The sequence below is a fragment of the Biomphalaria glabrata genome, chromosome 11, assembly GCF_947242115.1.
Source record: "Biomphalaria glabrata chromosome 11, xgBioGlab47.1, whole genome shotgun sequence".
In the NCBI taxonomy this organism is placed as follows: Eukaryota; Metazoa; Mollusca; class Gastropoda; family Planorbidae; genus Biomphalaria; species Biomphalaria glabrata.
Window position 1 is genome coordinate 29,153,908 of NC_074721.1, and position 15,861 is coordinate 29,169,768.

The 15,861-nt window shown below is 39.0% G+C and overlaps 1 protein-coding gene across 1 annotated transcript; it reads right to left on the bottom strand.

Moving 5' to 3' along the window:
- Positions 1-4,216: 4,216 nt before the first annotated feature.
- LOC106061371 (circumsporozoite protein-like) lies at positions 4,217-11,076 on the bottom strand. The gene is made up of 2 exons (XM_056045565.1): positions 10,987-11,076; positions 4,217-4,855 (listed from the first exon to the last, which is right to left on the bottom strand). The coding sequence occupies exons 1-2, from the start codon at positions 11,074-11,076 to the stop codon at positions 4,217-4,219; spliced, it is 729 nt and encodes a 242-aa protein (XP_055901540.1).
- Between the last annotated feature and the right edge of the window lie 4,785 nt (positions 11,077-15,861).

Sequence of the window (15,861 nt, forward strand, 5' to 3'; positions counted from 1 at the left end):
ATTGTAGACACTTGAGCTCACAGCTCACACCATTTTGCACGTAGTTAGCTATTTTAGACACTTGAGCTCACAGCTCACACCATTTTACACGTAGTTAGCTATTGTAGACACTCGAGCTCACAGCTCACACCATTTTGCACGAAGTTAGCTATTGTAGACACTTGAGCTCACAGCTCACACCATTTTGCACGTAGTTAGCTATTGTAGACACTTGAGCTCACAGCTCACACCATTTTGCACGTAGTTAGCTATTGTAGACACTTGAGCTCACAGCTCACACCATTTTGCACGTAGTTAGCTATTGTAGACACTTGAGCTCACAGCTCACACCATTTTACACGTAGTTAGCTATTGTAGACACTCGAGCTCACAGCTCACACCATTTTGCACGAAGTTAGCTATTGTAGACACTTGAGCTCACAGCTCACACCATTTTGCACGTAGTTAGCTATTGTAGACACTTGAGCTCACAGCTCACACCATTTTGCACGTAGTTAGATATTGTAGACACTTGAGCTCACAGCTCACACCATTTTGCACGTAGTTAGCTATTGTAGACACTCGAGCTCACAGCTTACACCATTTTGCACGTAGTTAGCTATTGTAGACACTTGAGCTCACAGCTCACACCATTTTACACGTAGTTAGCTATTGTAGACACTCGAGCTCACAGCTCACACCATTTTGCACGAAGTTAGCTATTGTAGACACTTGAGCTCACAGCTCACACCATTTTGCACGTAGTTAGCTATTGTAGACACTTGAGCTCACAGCTCACACCATTTTGCACGTAGTTAGCTATTGTAGACACTTGAGCTCACAGCTCACACCATTTTGCACGAAGTTAGCTATTGTAGACACTCGAGCTCACAGCTCACACCATTTTGCACGTAGTTAGATATTGTAGACACTTGAGCTCACAGCTCACACCATTTTGCACGAAGTTAGCTATTGTAGACACTCGAGCTCACAGCTCACACAATTTTGCGCGTAGTTAGCTATTGTAGACACTTGAGCTCACAGCTCACACCATTTTGCACGTAGTTAGCTATTGTAGACACTCGAGCTCACAGCTCACACCATTTTTTTTCTCATTTTTTAACCACCCACCCCTTTAGAGGATGGTAACCGATCGGTTTATTCCGAACATCTATTATTTCATCAATTATTTTGTGTCTGCTTGTATTTATGTTTGGAATTTATTTCAATGTATGTTTTGATTCGCAACTTTTCTGCTTCTCTATTTTTACAATGGGTAAATACATTACTTTCTGTTGTTTAGATAAAGTATATATATAGATGACGTCAAACGACCCTCTCCGATACTTTCCTTCCTTCTAGACCCCTCGCCTCTCAGAATAACATCCACACTAACGTGATCCCTCGCCTCTCAGACAAACATCCACACTAGCGTGATCCCTCGCCTCTCAGACAAACATCCACACTAGCGTGATCCCTCGCCTCTCAGACAAACATCCACACTAGCGTGATCCCTCACCTCTCAGACAAACATCCACACTAGCGTGATCCCTCGCCTCTCAGACAAGCATCCACACTAGCGTGACCCCTCGCCTCTCAGACAAACATCCACACTAGCGTGATCCCTCGCCTCTCAGACAAACATCCACACTAGCGTGATCCCTCGCCTCTCAGACAAACATCCACACTAGCGTGACCCCTCGCCTCTCAGACAAACATCCACACTAGCGTGACCCCTCGCCTCTCAGACAAACATCCACACTAGCGTGACCCCTCGCCTCTCAGACAAACATCCACACTAGCGTGACCCCTCGCCTCTCAGACAAACATCCACACTAGCGTGATCCCTCGCCTCTCAGACAAACATCCACACTAGCGTGATCCCTCGCCTCTCAGACAAACATCCACACTAGCGTGATCCCTCGCCTCTCAGACAAACATCCACACTAGCGTGATCCCTCGCCTCTCAGACAAACAACCACACTAGCGTGATCCCTCGCCTCTCAGACAAACAACCACACTAGCGTGATCCCTCGCCTCTCAGACAAACATCCACACTAGCGTGACCCCTCGCCTCTCAGACAAACAACCACACTAGCGTGATCCCTCGCCTCTCAGACAAACAACCACACTAGCGTGATCCCTCGCCTCTCAGACAAACATCCACACTAGCGTGACCCCTTGCCTCTCAAACAAACATCCACACTAGCGTGACCCCTTGCCTCTCAAACAAACATCCACACTAGCGTGATCCCTCGCCTCTCAGACAAACATCCACACTAGCGTGATCCCTTGCCTCTCAGACAAACATCCACACTAGCGTGACCCCTTGCCTCTCAAACAAACATCCACACTAGCGTGATCCCTTGCCTCTCAAACAAACATCCACACTAGCGTGACCCCTTGCCTCTCAAACAAACATCCACACTAGCGTGATCCCTTGCCTCTCAAACAAACATCCACACTAGCGTGACCCCTTGCCTCTCAAACAAACATCCACACTAGCGTGACCCCTTGCCTCTCAAACAAACATCCACACTAGCGTGATCCCTCGCCTCTCAGACAAACATCCACACTAGCGTGACCCCTCGCCTCTCAAACAAACATCGACACTAGCGTGATCCCACGCCTCTCAGACAAACATCCACACTAGCGTGATCCCACGCCTCTCAGACAAACATCCACACTAGCGTGATCCCTCACTATTCACTTTCAGATGAACATCCACATTAGCGTGACCCCTTCACTCTTAGATGAACATCCAAACTAGCGTGACCCCTTGCCTCTCAGATGAATATCCACACTAGTGTGACCCCTTGCCTCTCATCAGATGAACATCCACACTAGTGTGACCCCTTGCCTCTCAGACAAACTTCCACACTAACGTGACCTCTCTCTCCTCTCAAAGATAAAAAAAGTTTCTGTAGGTAAAAAAAAAAGATAACCTCCTATTTTTACCAAGCCTATATCAACTCACTTTGTTTGTCTGTATGGTAAAAAGTGTGTACACATTATTTCTCCAACGCCCATTCTCAGTTCAAATTGAAACTTTGTACAATTATTCATGGGTATAGACAAGAGAAAGAAGGTTGACAGATCTTGTGTAGTGCCCCAGCGGTCCAGCAGACCAAAAGATAGGTGAAATGGAATATGAAGTTAAATGTGAACCTGGCCTAACTGATGTCTTATAACGAGTATCTAATTGATCTAATTGTTTTGTAAAGGGTCAATCTCTTATTTAAATCCTCAAGAAAATTATTTTTTATCCAAAAATCTAAAACCGTTTGCATAAATGTGTTAAAATATGGTACTTAGTTATCTCCCTTACTAAGGAGCCTCCCATGTTTGTTACTATTAATAGTGAATAATTGAGAAAGTGGTGTATTTTTATGAAAAAACTGCTTGCATAAGTAATTTAAAAAATTAGATTTTTTCGCTTTCAGTAAAGAAAAAAAGTAGCCGTTGCATCAGAACTGGTCTAAAATATTATGATGTCGGATTTTTACTATCTTTTCTAGTTTACGATATCTAAACGGGACAGACGGACTGACAGACCGACAGAAATTCCACAGAAAACTTGCTGGGGCCGCTAAAAATTAACCAATTAGTCAATTAATTAGCAATTAATGTTATTTTGTTTGATACCAACAAGGAAAATTATTTACTTTAGTCCCATTAAAAAATTGCTATTTCTCTCACACGTATTCTCCGATCAGGTTGATACTTTAAACGGTTATTTTTCTTAACATAGCATAATGTAACAAAACGTGTACTAATTATTCAATTAATAATTGGTAATTAATTATTTTATTCGATATCGAATAAGGGAAATAACTTATACATTATAGATAGATATAGTTGTAAGGGAGGAGTTCTTCCCCTAAGACAAGCTTTATTTATTTTTTTTTTTAATAAAAAAATGATTTATTTAGTTTGCTTGTTGTGGTTTAGAAATATCTGCTTACCGTTTCCATACTAATGTGTCTGTGTGTACATTGTACGGGCCTCATGTTATCCCAAAAATGAAAAGAACAAATAATAATAGAAAAATGTTTAATAAATGAACCATAATAGGAAAGAACAGAAGGGAAAATACATTAACTTCAACTGCTTTTAATTAGTAGATCTAACGCTGCAAGGCGTAGAATCCACCATGACATTTGAGGATGTTTCTTAATACCAAGACCTTTACTATATACGTGTACTGAGGCTTAGCCAAACAAATCTGAATAGTAGTTCATCTTGCGCTGTTATATTGTGCATCCTTTCCAGCAACCTTCCCAGCATCCTTCCCAGCAACCTTCACAGCAACCTTCACAGCAACAATAACAGCAACCTTCCCAGCAATCTTCCTAGCATCCTTCACAGCAACCTTCCCAGCAACCTTCCCAGAAACCTTAACAGCATCCTTCCCAGCAACCTGCCCAGCATTCTTCCCAGCAACTTTCACAACTTTCTTCCCAGAATCCTTCCCAGCATCCTTCCCAGCATCCTTCCCAGCAACCTTCCCAGCATCCTTCCCAGTCACCTTCTCAGCAACCTTCCCAGCATCCTTCCCAGCCACCTTCCCAGCATCCTTCCCAGCATCCTTCCCAGCCACCTTCCCAGCATCCTTCCAAGCCACCTTCCCAGCATCCTTCCCAGCATCCTTCCCAGCATCCTTCCCAGCCACCTTCCCAGCAACCTTCCCAGCATCCTTCCCAGCAACCTTCCCAGCATCCTTCCAAGCCACCTTCCCAGCCACCTTCCCAGCAACCTTCCCAGCAACCTTCCCAGCAACCTTCCAAGCATCCTTCCCAGCAACCTTCCCAGCCACCTTCCCAGCAACCTTCCCAGCAACCTTCCCAGCATCCTTCCCAGCAACCTTGATGAAGTTCTGGTGCAACACGAAACTTGCCTTCGGTTCCCATAACTTACTTTAACTCTTCTTGGTTGACAAGCATTAGATGGAGTAGACTTGCTAGCAGAAGTCAACAGAATCCTCTAGTTGTTTTTCTTTTCTTTTTTATTTTAAAACACTTCTCCGTCTTTCAAAGCCCCACTTGTCAAATTTAATCTACATTGGCAAGGATTCTCAGTCTGTTGAACTCTCAGTCTGTTGAGCTGTCAGTCTGTTGAACTCTCAGTCTGTTGAACTCTCAGTCTGTTGAGCTCTCAGTATGTTGAGCTGTCAGTCTATTAAGCTGTCAGTCTGTTGAGCCATCAGTCTGTTGAGCTGTCAGTCTGTTGAACTCTCAGTCTGTTGAGCTTTCCGTCTGTTGAGCTCTTATTATTGAGTCAAAGATTGTTTACTAGTCTCTTTGCTCCAGAGTTTACTTTTTCAGGACTGAAACAAATTGTTATTATAGTAAAAAAAAAACCTACTGATTGTGTTATAGTTTGGGCCAAGGTTCTATAGTTTAAGACCATCATGTACTACAAAATAAATATATCATTTAGAGGTGCATTAGAGCTAAAAGGTTGAGAAACACTGATCTATGGTATACAGCTTGTTTTTTACCTGTAAAGATTTTAATTATTTTTTTATATTTTTTTTCACTCAAGAAATTACTTTCAAGTTCCAGGTATTCAAATTGGTAGGCCAGCGTTTACAGGGAGAGTGATAATCTCACAACCCTCAGGGATGGGATGATCATCAGGAAGATGATAAAGCTGAGGTCATGTGAGTTGACTCATTAACTAATAATTTATTTATTTCTTTATTTGTTTTAATTGCGTTTTACTTGGTTGGGGAGACAGAATTAAACGTCAAGAAAGGACATGGAGTTATAAAATGGATAAAATCACCCTTACCGTAGGGCTGAAAGTCGGACCAACTTGTAATTTACTCTATTAAATTTAGAGTTTTTTCTTTCGTTTTGTTTCATATTTGAGAACTCAAATTCATAAAGATTTACTTGTGCAAGGGCGAACAACCCTATGGTAAATGTTGTCCTACTAGTCGACCGGCGGCGTAGCATACACCGCTATTTTACAGGGCCGGTGTTAGGCCACTGCAGCCTATGCGACCGCAGTGGAGCTACGCACTTTCATAGGATCCGCGCTAATTCTAGGTGTATAAATTATTAAATTAAACCATTTTATAACTTATAACAGGTTTCCCGCGGCCTCCTCATTTATCAGAAGCTCCTAAAATATCATAAAATTGCTAAAATACAAAAAGTCCTGGAAATATCCGGAAATTATTAAAACACTTAGAAAACTCATACAAATCTCCTGAAATATATACACAAAAATTGTCATTTTGGGGTGTCATTCAATATGGAAAACGACAATCCTACGCGCGATAAAAAAACGGCACTATGCAATACCCGTAATTGTGGAATCTAGAGAAAGAAGCTTCTCGCACCTAAAACTAATGAAGGCTCGTAAAGTAGTTCTGTACGTAGTAAAGAATGAATAAAATGCAAAGACGAATTTATTTTCTAATACAAACTCTTAAATTTCACTTATTAAACTTGGCCCCGCGAAATCCGTTTTGCATAGGGCCCCACAACGGTTGAGTCCGGCCCTGCTATTTAGTGATGGGTGAATACAGAGTAGATTATTTGTTCTCCCCCCCCCCCCCATCTTTTTTCCCCACTAAAACTACGTGGGGTAGAAATAAAAAAGAGTGATCTTTCCATGACTTCTTGGTCACAACGGTTAAGTCCGGCCCTGCTATTTTGTGACGTGTGAATACTACTTGTTCTCCTCCCTCTTTTTTTACGTAGGGTAACTCTAGTCCGACTTGCAGAAATAAAAGAGTGATCTTTCCTTTATTTCTTGTCCAAACTCTTGAGCCATGAAGAGAATTATATATATAGATAGTTATAATATAGGTTTCACGTTCAGACCTTGTATGGCAGATGATGTAAAGGTCGTCTGTTTCTGAGGCCTACGGTTTACGAGGGTGTCATGTGACCAGCACAACAACCAACCGCCTGTATTTTTCCCCAACTAATGTCAGGTACCCATTTAAGCTGGGTGGACTCAGAGGCACCCAAACATCCTGAAATTAAAAATCCCAGTCTTCACCAGGATTCGAACTCGGAACCCCGGTTCGGAAGTCAAGCGCTTTACCGCTCCGCCACCCCGCCTCACGTTTAGAATGGCTTGAATGACCAAAGTAAAAACATAAAGAAGTTTGGGCCATGTGGCCTTCATCAAACAAACAAATGAATACACAACCAATGTAGGCCTATAGGCTCAAAGCTTCAACTTCTCTGTCCGATGTTGTTGGCTTTCTAGATAGTTAAGAAATGACCAAAAGATCTGTAGCAGGCGGCTGGACATTTTATGGGGTGGTGGGGTGGGGGGGGAGGGGGGAAATGTCTCTGTCTTTCATATTTAATAGAAACATGATCTGGTTGTTGATTAGATGCGCATGGTTGGTAAGTTTGTTATTTTTTCTATTGAGGGACTTGTTTTGTCATGGCATCCTTGTATAAATAATTAGATACAGACTTAATTATACCGATCCGGAAGAATGCCCTAGTGGCTCAAAAGTCCTTTGTTTATATTTCGGTCAAACAAGGTTTATGTGTTGTATTACCTAATATATCAGCATATATATATATTTATTTATATTTATATATATATTAAATAATATGTAGTTTAGTCTTGCAATGTCTGTGTATACCTATCTTGCTTGCAGTGAGAAATAGCTAAATAGTCAAGCAATTTACCATTACCGTGACCTATATAATACAACGGTCACTGGCCTACAAAACATTTTTAAAAAGTAGAAAGTCTGAAAAAAATGTCTGCCCTATATAAACTCGCGTTTACCAACAAAGATACATTTCTCCGCTCCCCTTCTTTCTTACTGTGGCCTACTTAGCCTTTCTAAATTTAGACTGCACGTGCTGAAGAACAACACAGCCCCAGGCAGTCCTTAAGCCTTACTTAAATCAACACTGCGGTCTTCAACGGGAACCCATTTCGTGAGAGGATTTCTCTAAATCTGCTCCTATTACATGGCCGGCTAGAATCCAGCCAAAGTGGACACATGTATTGGACATTTGTTTAACCACCCCCTTGCTTCCATTAAACGACTTTGCCAAACAAAACCAAAAAAAAAAAAAGTCCTAAAGGCTACGAGGAGTTAATAAATAGCCATTACACTCATGTGTTTTGGGGATTTTTTTTTCTTGGCTGATCTCCCTTTGTTAATGAAACATCTTGAAGCTTTTTATTTTAACAGAGGGGGGGGGGGGGAGGAGAAGCAAGTAAAATGAGAAGAATAAAATTATCCCCGTTACATGAAAGTTAATTAGCATATAGTACATGTTACGTGATTGCAGGATTGCGAATCTACTCATTTGTTGAGTGGCATTGCAGTGTTCTTTGTGTTGTAATTTCTATCTTTCAAGTGAAATAAAATAAGACAAAGGTTAATTCCATTAGAAAACTTTTTAAATTGTAAAGCTACTATATATATATATATGTAATATAGATCCATCGAATTCCATGACGACTAGTTTTGTTATCCAGGAGGTTGAAGACTTGGCTCTGCATTTTTGTGACTGGTGAAGCCTGCATGATACGACATGTTTGAAGACAAAACTGACACGCTGTTGCAGCTGCTCCCTGTGTGGTAACTCCGTGTTATAAGGATTTTATTCAGCCGTGACTGTTTTGTTGTCTTCGGCGATTTTCTTGCAAGCTCTTACAGCGCACCGCAGTTGACACTGCATCAGGGTGTATTTTTGCTTTGAGACGTCCGATCGTTAAAGGACTTCTGTAATCAAGTATTTTGTCTATCCATTTAATGATTAGGATATTACGTCCACGACAGCATTCCTAGAAAGAACTCTAGCATCAAACTTTATTTAGACGCGCATAACAAACTCACAAACTGTCTTGAAAATTTTAATAACAAATCATCCACTGAAATTTTCACACATAGATTCATGTCGACTATTTTATCATCTCATGATAGAGTTACATCAATACACGTTCGAAAATATTCAGGTGGGGGTATCGAAAAACGATGAATCTATCAATTACAATCAACACTAATAGTTAGGAACAAGAAACGCTGGATAGATCCACACGAAAGATCAAGCATAAAGGAAGGGTCCTGGATTGCAAATGGCGTACGCACTAGAAGCAGAGACCAGGAAGAAAGTGCTGCAACGCTTGGTGAGTACAGATGTGTCTTCGCTGTGAGGAAAGTTGTGTATCAACTGCAAATTGAAAAGAGTTTCTCTCCAAACGTAAAATGTCAGACAGATCTATCACAATCATTCATAATGAAAGGAATTCCACAAGAGTGTCGACACATTTTCCAGCAATACGTCCAATTATACTAAAAAAAAAAACAACTTTTATTTGTAAATATTTGATTTCCTAACTCAGAAATGAAGGCGCGGTGGCTGAGTGGTAAAGCGCTTGGGTTCAAATCCTGGTGAAGACTTTTTAATTTCGGGATCCTTGGGCGCCTCTGAGTCTACCCAGTTCTAACGGGTACCTGACATTAGTCGGGAAAAGTAAAGGCTGTTTGTCGTTGTGCTGGCTACATGACACCCTTGTTAACCGTAGGCCACAGAAACAGATGACATGTACATCGTCTGCCCTATAGACCACAAGGTCTGAAAGGGGAACTATACTTCTTTTACTTTTAACTTAGTAATGTCCAACTTTCTGTCCGTAGCGTGGTGCTTTCCGGCCCCTTGAAAGATCTGCCGCCAGAGTAATATTTAGCCTCAGAGGATTGACCTGAGAAGCTTGTTGCCATTGGGTTCAGATGTAATTTTTTTATTTAAGAGATGCGGTTTTTTTTTGGGGTGGGGGGGGGAAGTAGACCGTTTCTACGGCCCTCAGGTAAAATAAAGTTTGGCTCAGCACTGTCTTAATTAACTTCATTATTGCAATAATATGATTTAAAAAGTTTTCTTATGTTTATATAAAAGAGATTTTCATTTATGGCTGATAACTTTACATAGCTAGATTGTATTGTGTATTTGGTGTAAAGAATATTTTAACACATGTTAAACTATCAAGATTTTTAGTTGTTATGTTTTAGAACAGAAAATTCAAATTTCTAAATTATTTTTCTATTATTCAAAATGGGGAACTTGATATTGTTTAGTTTATATATTATTATTATTATTATTATTATTATATATTTAAACGTTTTCTTTTATTTACCTTATGGCGCCAAAACATTTATCCATATTCTTTTTCTTTTTTATTTTTAAAAGAACATGATCCGGATCTTCAGAATAATTTAAAAAAAAATAGAAGATACTCCTCAAACATGTGTCTGTGTATATGTGTGTGTCTGTGTACATGTGTGTGTCTGTGTATCTGTGTGTGTCTTTGTAAGTGAATGTGACTGATATCTAATAAAACTAACTAGCTACCAACAGTTACTACAAAAGGCTAGTCAGTGAAGGCAACACAAAGTGTTATTAAACCCGTTGCCTGGAACAGCCGAGAGTCTAGAGCGGAAGTACATGGTCCCTTTGAGAAGATTTCTGAGTGCAAGCTAAGTTGCGATAGGTTATCCTCATGATTTGTCGTTCCTGTCACTAGCCAGCGAGAAATGATGACCACAGGCCAGACGGGTCAAGCAAATCTCTCCCTTTATGTTTGCCCACTGTTAGGCTGGTAAACAAGTTTTTGAACTTAAGAAAAATTAGTTTCAATTCCATTAGTTGCTTCTTCCGGATACACTTTTCTTACACCTTTTTATTTTTATTATTTACAAATTTTGAATCTAGATCTAGTAGTTCTGAAATTGTATTACAAGTTTTGTTACTGGATCAAGCGACTTCCAAATATTTAAGGAAAGAACAATAGATATATAGAAGAATAAATGGAACAATAAATAAATGGAACAATAGTACGCTAAAAAAGATAATGAACAAAAACAAGAAATATAATATTTAGAACCACAAATAAAACAACATATATATATATATATATATATAAATATATATATATTTATATGTGTGTGTGTGTGTAAAGAGATAAATAGATAGATCTGTGGCATTTTACGTCTCGAGAGACTATGTTTACCCTTTGTAACTTCTTGTGTGACTGACTAGACCAAATCCTTGATACACAGCTGCGGTCACAGGTTAGGCATCCGTAATCACCAGGCGTCATTGCAAGTTCACCCTTCTTTCTACTACTGTTGTTTGAGGCATCTGCAAACCGGGACCTTTCCTTTAAGCTCGCTCTTCATTACTTTCATGTGGATCTATCCAGTGTTGATTTTGAAGAGCTTCATGTCGCGTTTGCATACATCCGTATACCGTAAAAGTGGGCGACCAGCGGCTCTCCTGTCTTCTGTTAGATCTCCATACAGAATGTCTTGTAGAAGTCGAACCTACTGGTCTTCTATGAATGTGGCCAAGTCAGCCAAGGCGTCTGTTGCTGATAACAGAGCGGATGTCCTGGCACCCTGCTCTTCGTAGCACTTCCTCATTGGTTATTTTATCTTGCCGCCTTATTTTAAAGAACCGCCTTAGGTATCGGAGGTGGATGCCATTCAGTTTTTTTTTCGTTCTCTATTTTTCTTCGTGTTGGCGTTTGACCTTTTTTTCCTGCCATGAGTAGGTTCACCATGTTTCACTTCCGTAAAGTGCTCATCACACAGGTCCGGTTGACTAAGGCTTTGGTATTTTTATTCAGCTAAGAATCGCCCCACGCTCTTTTCTGCAGCCTTGACATGGTTCCCATTGTGTTAATGTCTTTATCTAGTCGAAAATCGTTGGATATGATGGAGCCAAGATAGTAAAAATGGTCAACAGTCATTGCTAGATAAATATACTATAGGAATTAAAGAAACCTCTTGCTCACCGAAAAAGAACACACAAAGATAAAAAAATATGGATGCATCATTTGCATCAAGTTTTCTTTGCGAATCAGCCTCTTCTGCCATAGAAGAGAAAGAATCTTGCAAGAGGAACTATATTGTTCAACACCAGGATACTAATAAATAAGATACTAATAAGAGACTAAGATACTAATAAATAAGAAAGCTTAGTTTCTATATTAAAAAAGTAGTTGAGGCAATTCAAACTAAGAACTTCACACTTACCTTAGCAACTATATCGTAGAACAAAACAAAACAGGACCACAGCAAGCAACTTCTAAACAACATGACAATTTGGTAGTCTTGTTAAAAACATAACAATTTCACAATGTCGTAAAAAAAAAACAAGTCTATACCCACAGATCTATATATATATATATATGATAGAAATCAGGAATACTAAAATAGTCACCGAAACGAGACAAGAAAATAAATCACTTTAGGAATACAAAAGTAAACACCGAACCTGGGGTCCTGGATATGAGTCTTAGTGAAGATGGGATTTTGTTTTAAATTTCGAAAATTTTTCGGGCTAATGGGTACCTGACATTAGTTGGGGGAAGTAAAGGTGGTTGGTCGTTAAGCTGGCCACATAACACTCTACTCATTGACCAGTGGCCATACAAACAGATGACCTTAACATTATCTGCTTCTTAGATCGCAATGTCTGAAAGCGGAACTTTACCTTTTATACAAAACTTAACACCAAAACGCGACAAACAAAACAAGTCAGTTCAGGAATACAAGAAAACAACATTTGTGAAATAAAATAGACTGACTCACAACACCAAAGTTTTATATATTGGCAAAAACGAAAATAAACAACTGAGATCGTATTTCCTGACAATGTAATAGTTTTATTGACATAGTGATATAGTACAACAGTGACAGAGCCGATGTACAGCAATCATCGTTACTTTCTGCATGCATGTGACAGATTGAGACAGAGAGAAAGGAAATAAAAAGTTAAATAAATAAACAGAGAGAGAGAAAGAGAGAGAGAGAGAGAGAGAATAATACTTAAGGAAAGAAAAATGAATAAACCAAATAGAGGGATCAAGGAAAAAAAAATAAAAAAGAAATTAACAAATAATGATTGGGTGTTAAATAGTGACCTAGGAAACGGCGTGATGATTGGCTATTTACAAATGGAACTCAACGAATTCAAAATAAAAACACAAAAATGTAATGTCCTTCTGCATGATGATTAGCTACTATCCACAGTACACTTATGCAACAGTATTATGTAGTAGTATGACGCAATAGTAGGATGGGCCCGAAAAATAATCGCATAATGTTGACTAGTTTATCTACATTAACATACATTTGTTTATGTATAGATATTCAGATAAAAAAAACCACGTTGACTCTACAGAAGTGAGTAGCCAGGTCTATAAAACTCATGTCCTCGTGTGTATAAAACAGCTACACATTTTTCAGCACAGCTATATACACATATAGAAAGATGCTGACTACACGAAGCACAGAATATATGTTAATGGATAAGGAATGAACATCATGAGAACTGAATGAACATCATGAGATCTGAATGAACATCATGTTTGTACAAATGGATGCATGATTTTTATAATTCTAGTGTAAGATTAAAAGCCAAACTATTATGTTGAGTAGAATGATGTATATATAAATCTGAGTTAAACAAACATGCATATATATTACAGAACTTTTCTTATCATGTAAATTTTACCAGATCATTTGTATGACTTAATTGAAGGTCTTTTGGCATACAGACAATTTAGACGCTCAGTCGACCACCACAGGACAACGGTCATTTCTGCGCTGGATGTGGCAAAATATGTAGGTCGAAGCTGGGACCGCGTAGCCATATTAATCTAAGTCTGTTTTTATAGGTCGGTTTCTCGAGATAGATTTAACTATGACATGCGCAGTGACTGTTTCGAATCTTTTTAACCTAAATAGATACACTGAAAGTCAGTAGTCATGTGGACAAAATCACACCCATTCAAAATTAACATAATTTATGTACAGTGGTATAATAATGTCAGGTAATCTTGTCCTATTATCACATTATAGATTCATCCTCACGTGTTAGTCAACATTTAGAACAAACAGCAGTATTAACACAAGTAGAAAACACAAGTAGGTATGGGGTTATAACAGCATTGCTTGTGTAGGTCAGGGTTGACTAGACGCACATGTATTTATATAGGGGCTGTCGTACTGGGGTGGATATAACGGGGGACCTTGAAGTCATGGCTGTAAGATAGGACTATAAAAAATGAGAATTGGAAGTCTAAACCACACGCTCGTTATTTCCGATGATCATTAAACTACACGAACACACATACAAACCCTGCCCCTCACATTTACACAAACATGGACACAGCTACCAGCACGGCTACACACACATACAAGCAGGGTCGTTGTCAGTCTCCAGATCACAACAAAATTACAATTAATTTTTAAAGAATTTTTTTTCTACGAAAATTTACGCTTGAATAAAATTAGCGTCAAGAAAGAGGTGCCTTTTTTAAAGTTAAAATTGTATTTCAGATTTATTTTTTTTGTAAACTCACTATAATTAAATACAATATTAGCCTAGATTATGTTTCAGTATTTATGATATTATTTCCCTATGTGCTACTTAATCTGGACAAGTTTAACTACTACAACATATGGAAAAAAAAAGATGATATTATGGTAGAGAACATATACCCATCTTCCAGTCCGAAAATAAAATCCCAATTAAAATCCACCGGATATATCAATCCATTTTGATTCTCCATAACAAGAACTTGACTGAACATGAAATTAAAACAAAAGTTGTATTGTAGAAGTTGTTGTTGTTGCCATGGCTCTGAATATCGAGCAGACGACAGGAACAACAACAAGACAAAATACAACAAAAATATCCATTTCTTGATCCAAGACTCTCACTTAGGTGAAAGACTTAGCAGACTTTTTATCTTTACACACAAAAGAGTTGTCACAAAGATTTACACATTCGTAGAGTCAACTGTAAATAATATGCCCTAGTAAGTTATGTGATCATTTAGGTCCTGGTCTTGCACTGTATGAGCTTAAACCTGTTTTACTTTTCTTATTTTCATGGTTCAACGTTTATTTGTACATGAATCCCCCCCCCCCCAAACGTATCTTACGGCGCCTAATGAGACCACAAGAGTTAAGTTCCATTTGGCTCTACGACTTCTGGTGACGCAGACAAGCGAATAGGAAATGCAGACAGACCCCTTACTTGAGAAAGGTTGGCGACCACTGAGACAACCAAAAAACTTAGTTTGACAATCGATTCAGCTCGTCTGCATGCTAAAGAAATTCTTAGTAAAAATTTGATCTTTTGCGAGTTTTATTTGTTGTAATGTAAGCCCACTGCTTGACAAGAGTTGCTGGGCATAGATTAGAGAAGGGCTTTACTTTTGAAAAAGAAACTACTTGTCATTCATGCCTAGAAGAATTCTTTACATTTTGTATTTGATCAAGACTTCGTTGTTAAGCTACGTAATTGTGAGTCTCTGAGGTAGAAAGCGACTTCCAATTTAGCCTTGTTTCACGAGTAGCAGTGAATACTACTTCTGATAGTGTTTAGCATTTCACTGCAACTATGTCCTGGACGTATTGAATAACAAGAAAAACATAAAAAAATACTTTTAAAAAACAACCAGAAAGCTTATACGAAGTGTAGAGGTATCGTTTGGATCAGCCATGGAATTAAATTTGTAATAGATCTAGACCAACATCAATAAATCTGTGAGATTAATAATATTTTGACCAATTGTGTTTGTTAAGCGCTATTTCAGCTTTCTCACTACGCTATGATCCTTTCACTTATCTGGACCAGTTGGGGGGGGGGGGGGGGAGAGGGGGGGGGACAAAGAAAGGGATGTCTGGCTGGATTTTACCGTAATTAATTTTGAAAAGCATATACAAAAAAAAAAAAAAAGCAAAAAGACCTGAATTTGAACTCGTGGCTAACGCCTCATGGGTAGACGTGCTAACCACTCTGATAGTGAGGTACTTATGACTAGAGAGGATTGCATAGTTATATATTATTGTTTCAATTTAGAATGGCG

Bases quoted from the DNA above. Each gene is read 5' to 3' on its own strand.
- LOC106061371 (XM_056045565.1), bottom strand. From the start codon at position 11,076: ATGACGCCTGGTGATTACGGATGCCTAACCTGTGACCGCAGCTGTGTA. The intron at 4,856-10,986 runs GTAAACATAGTC...GTGTTGCACCAG, and splicing joins CACACAAGAAGTTACAAAGG to AACTTCATCAAGGTTGCTGG.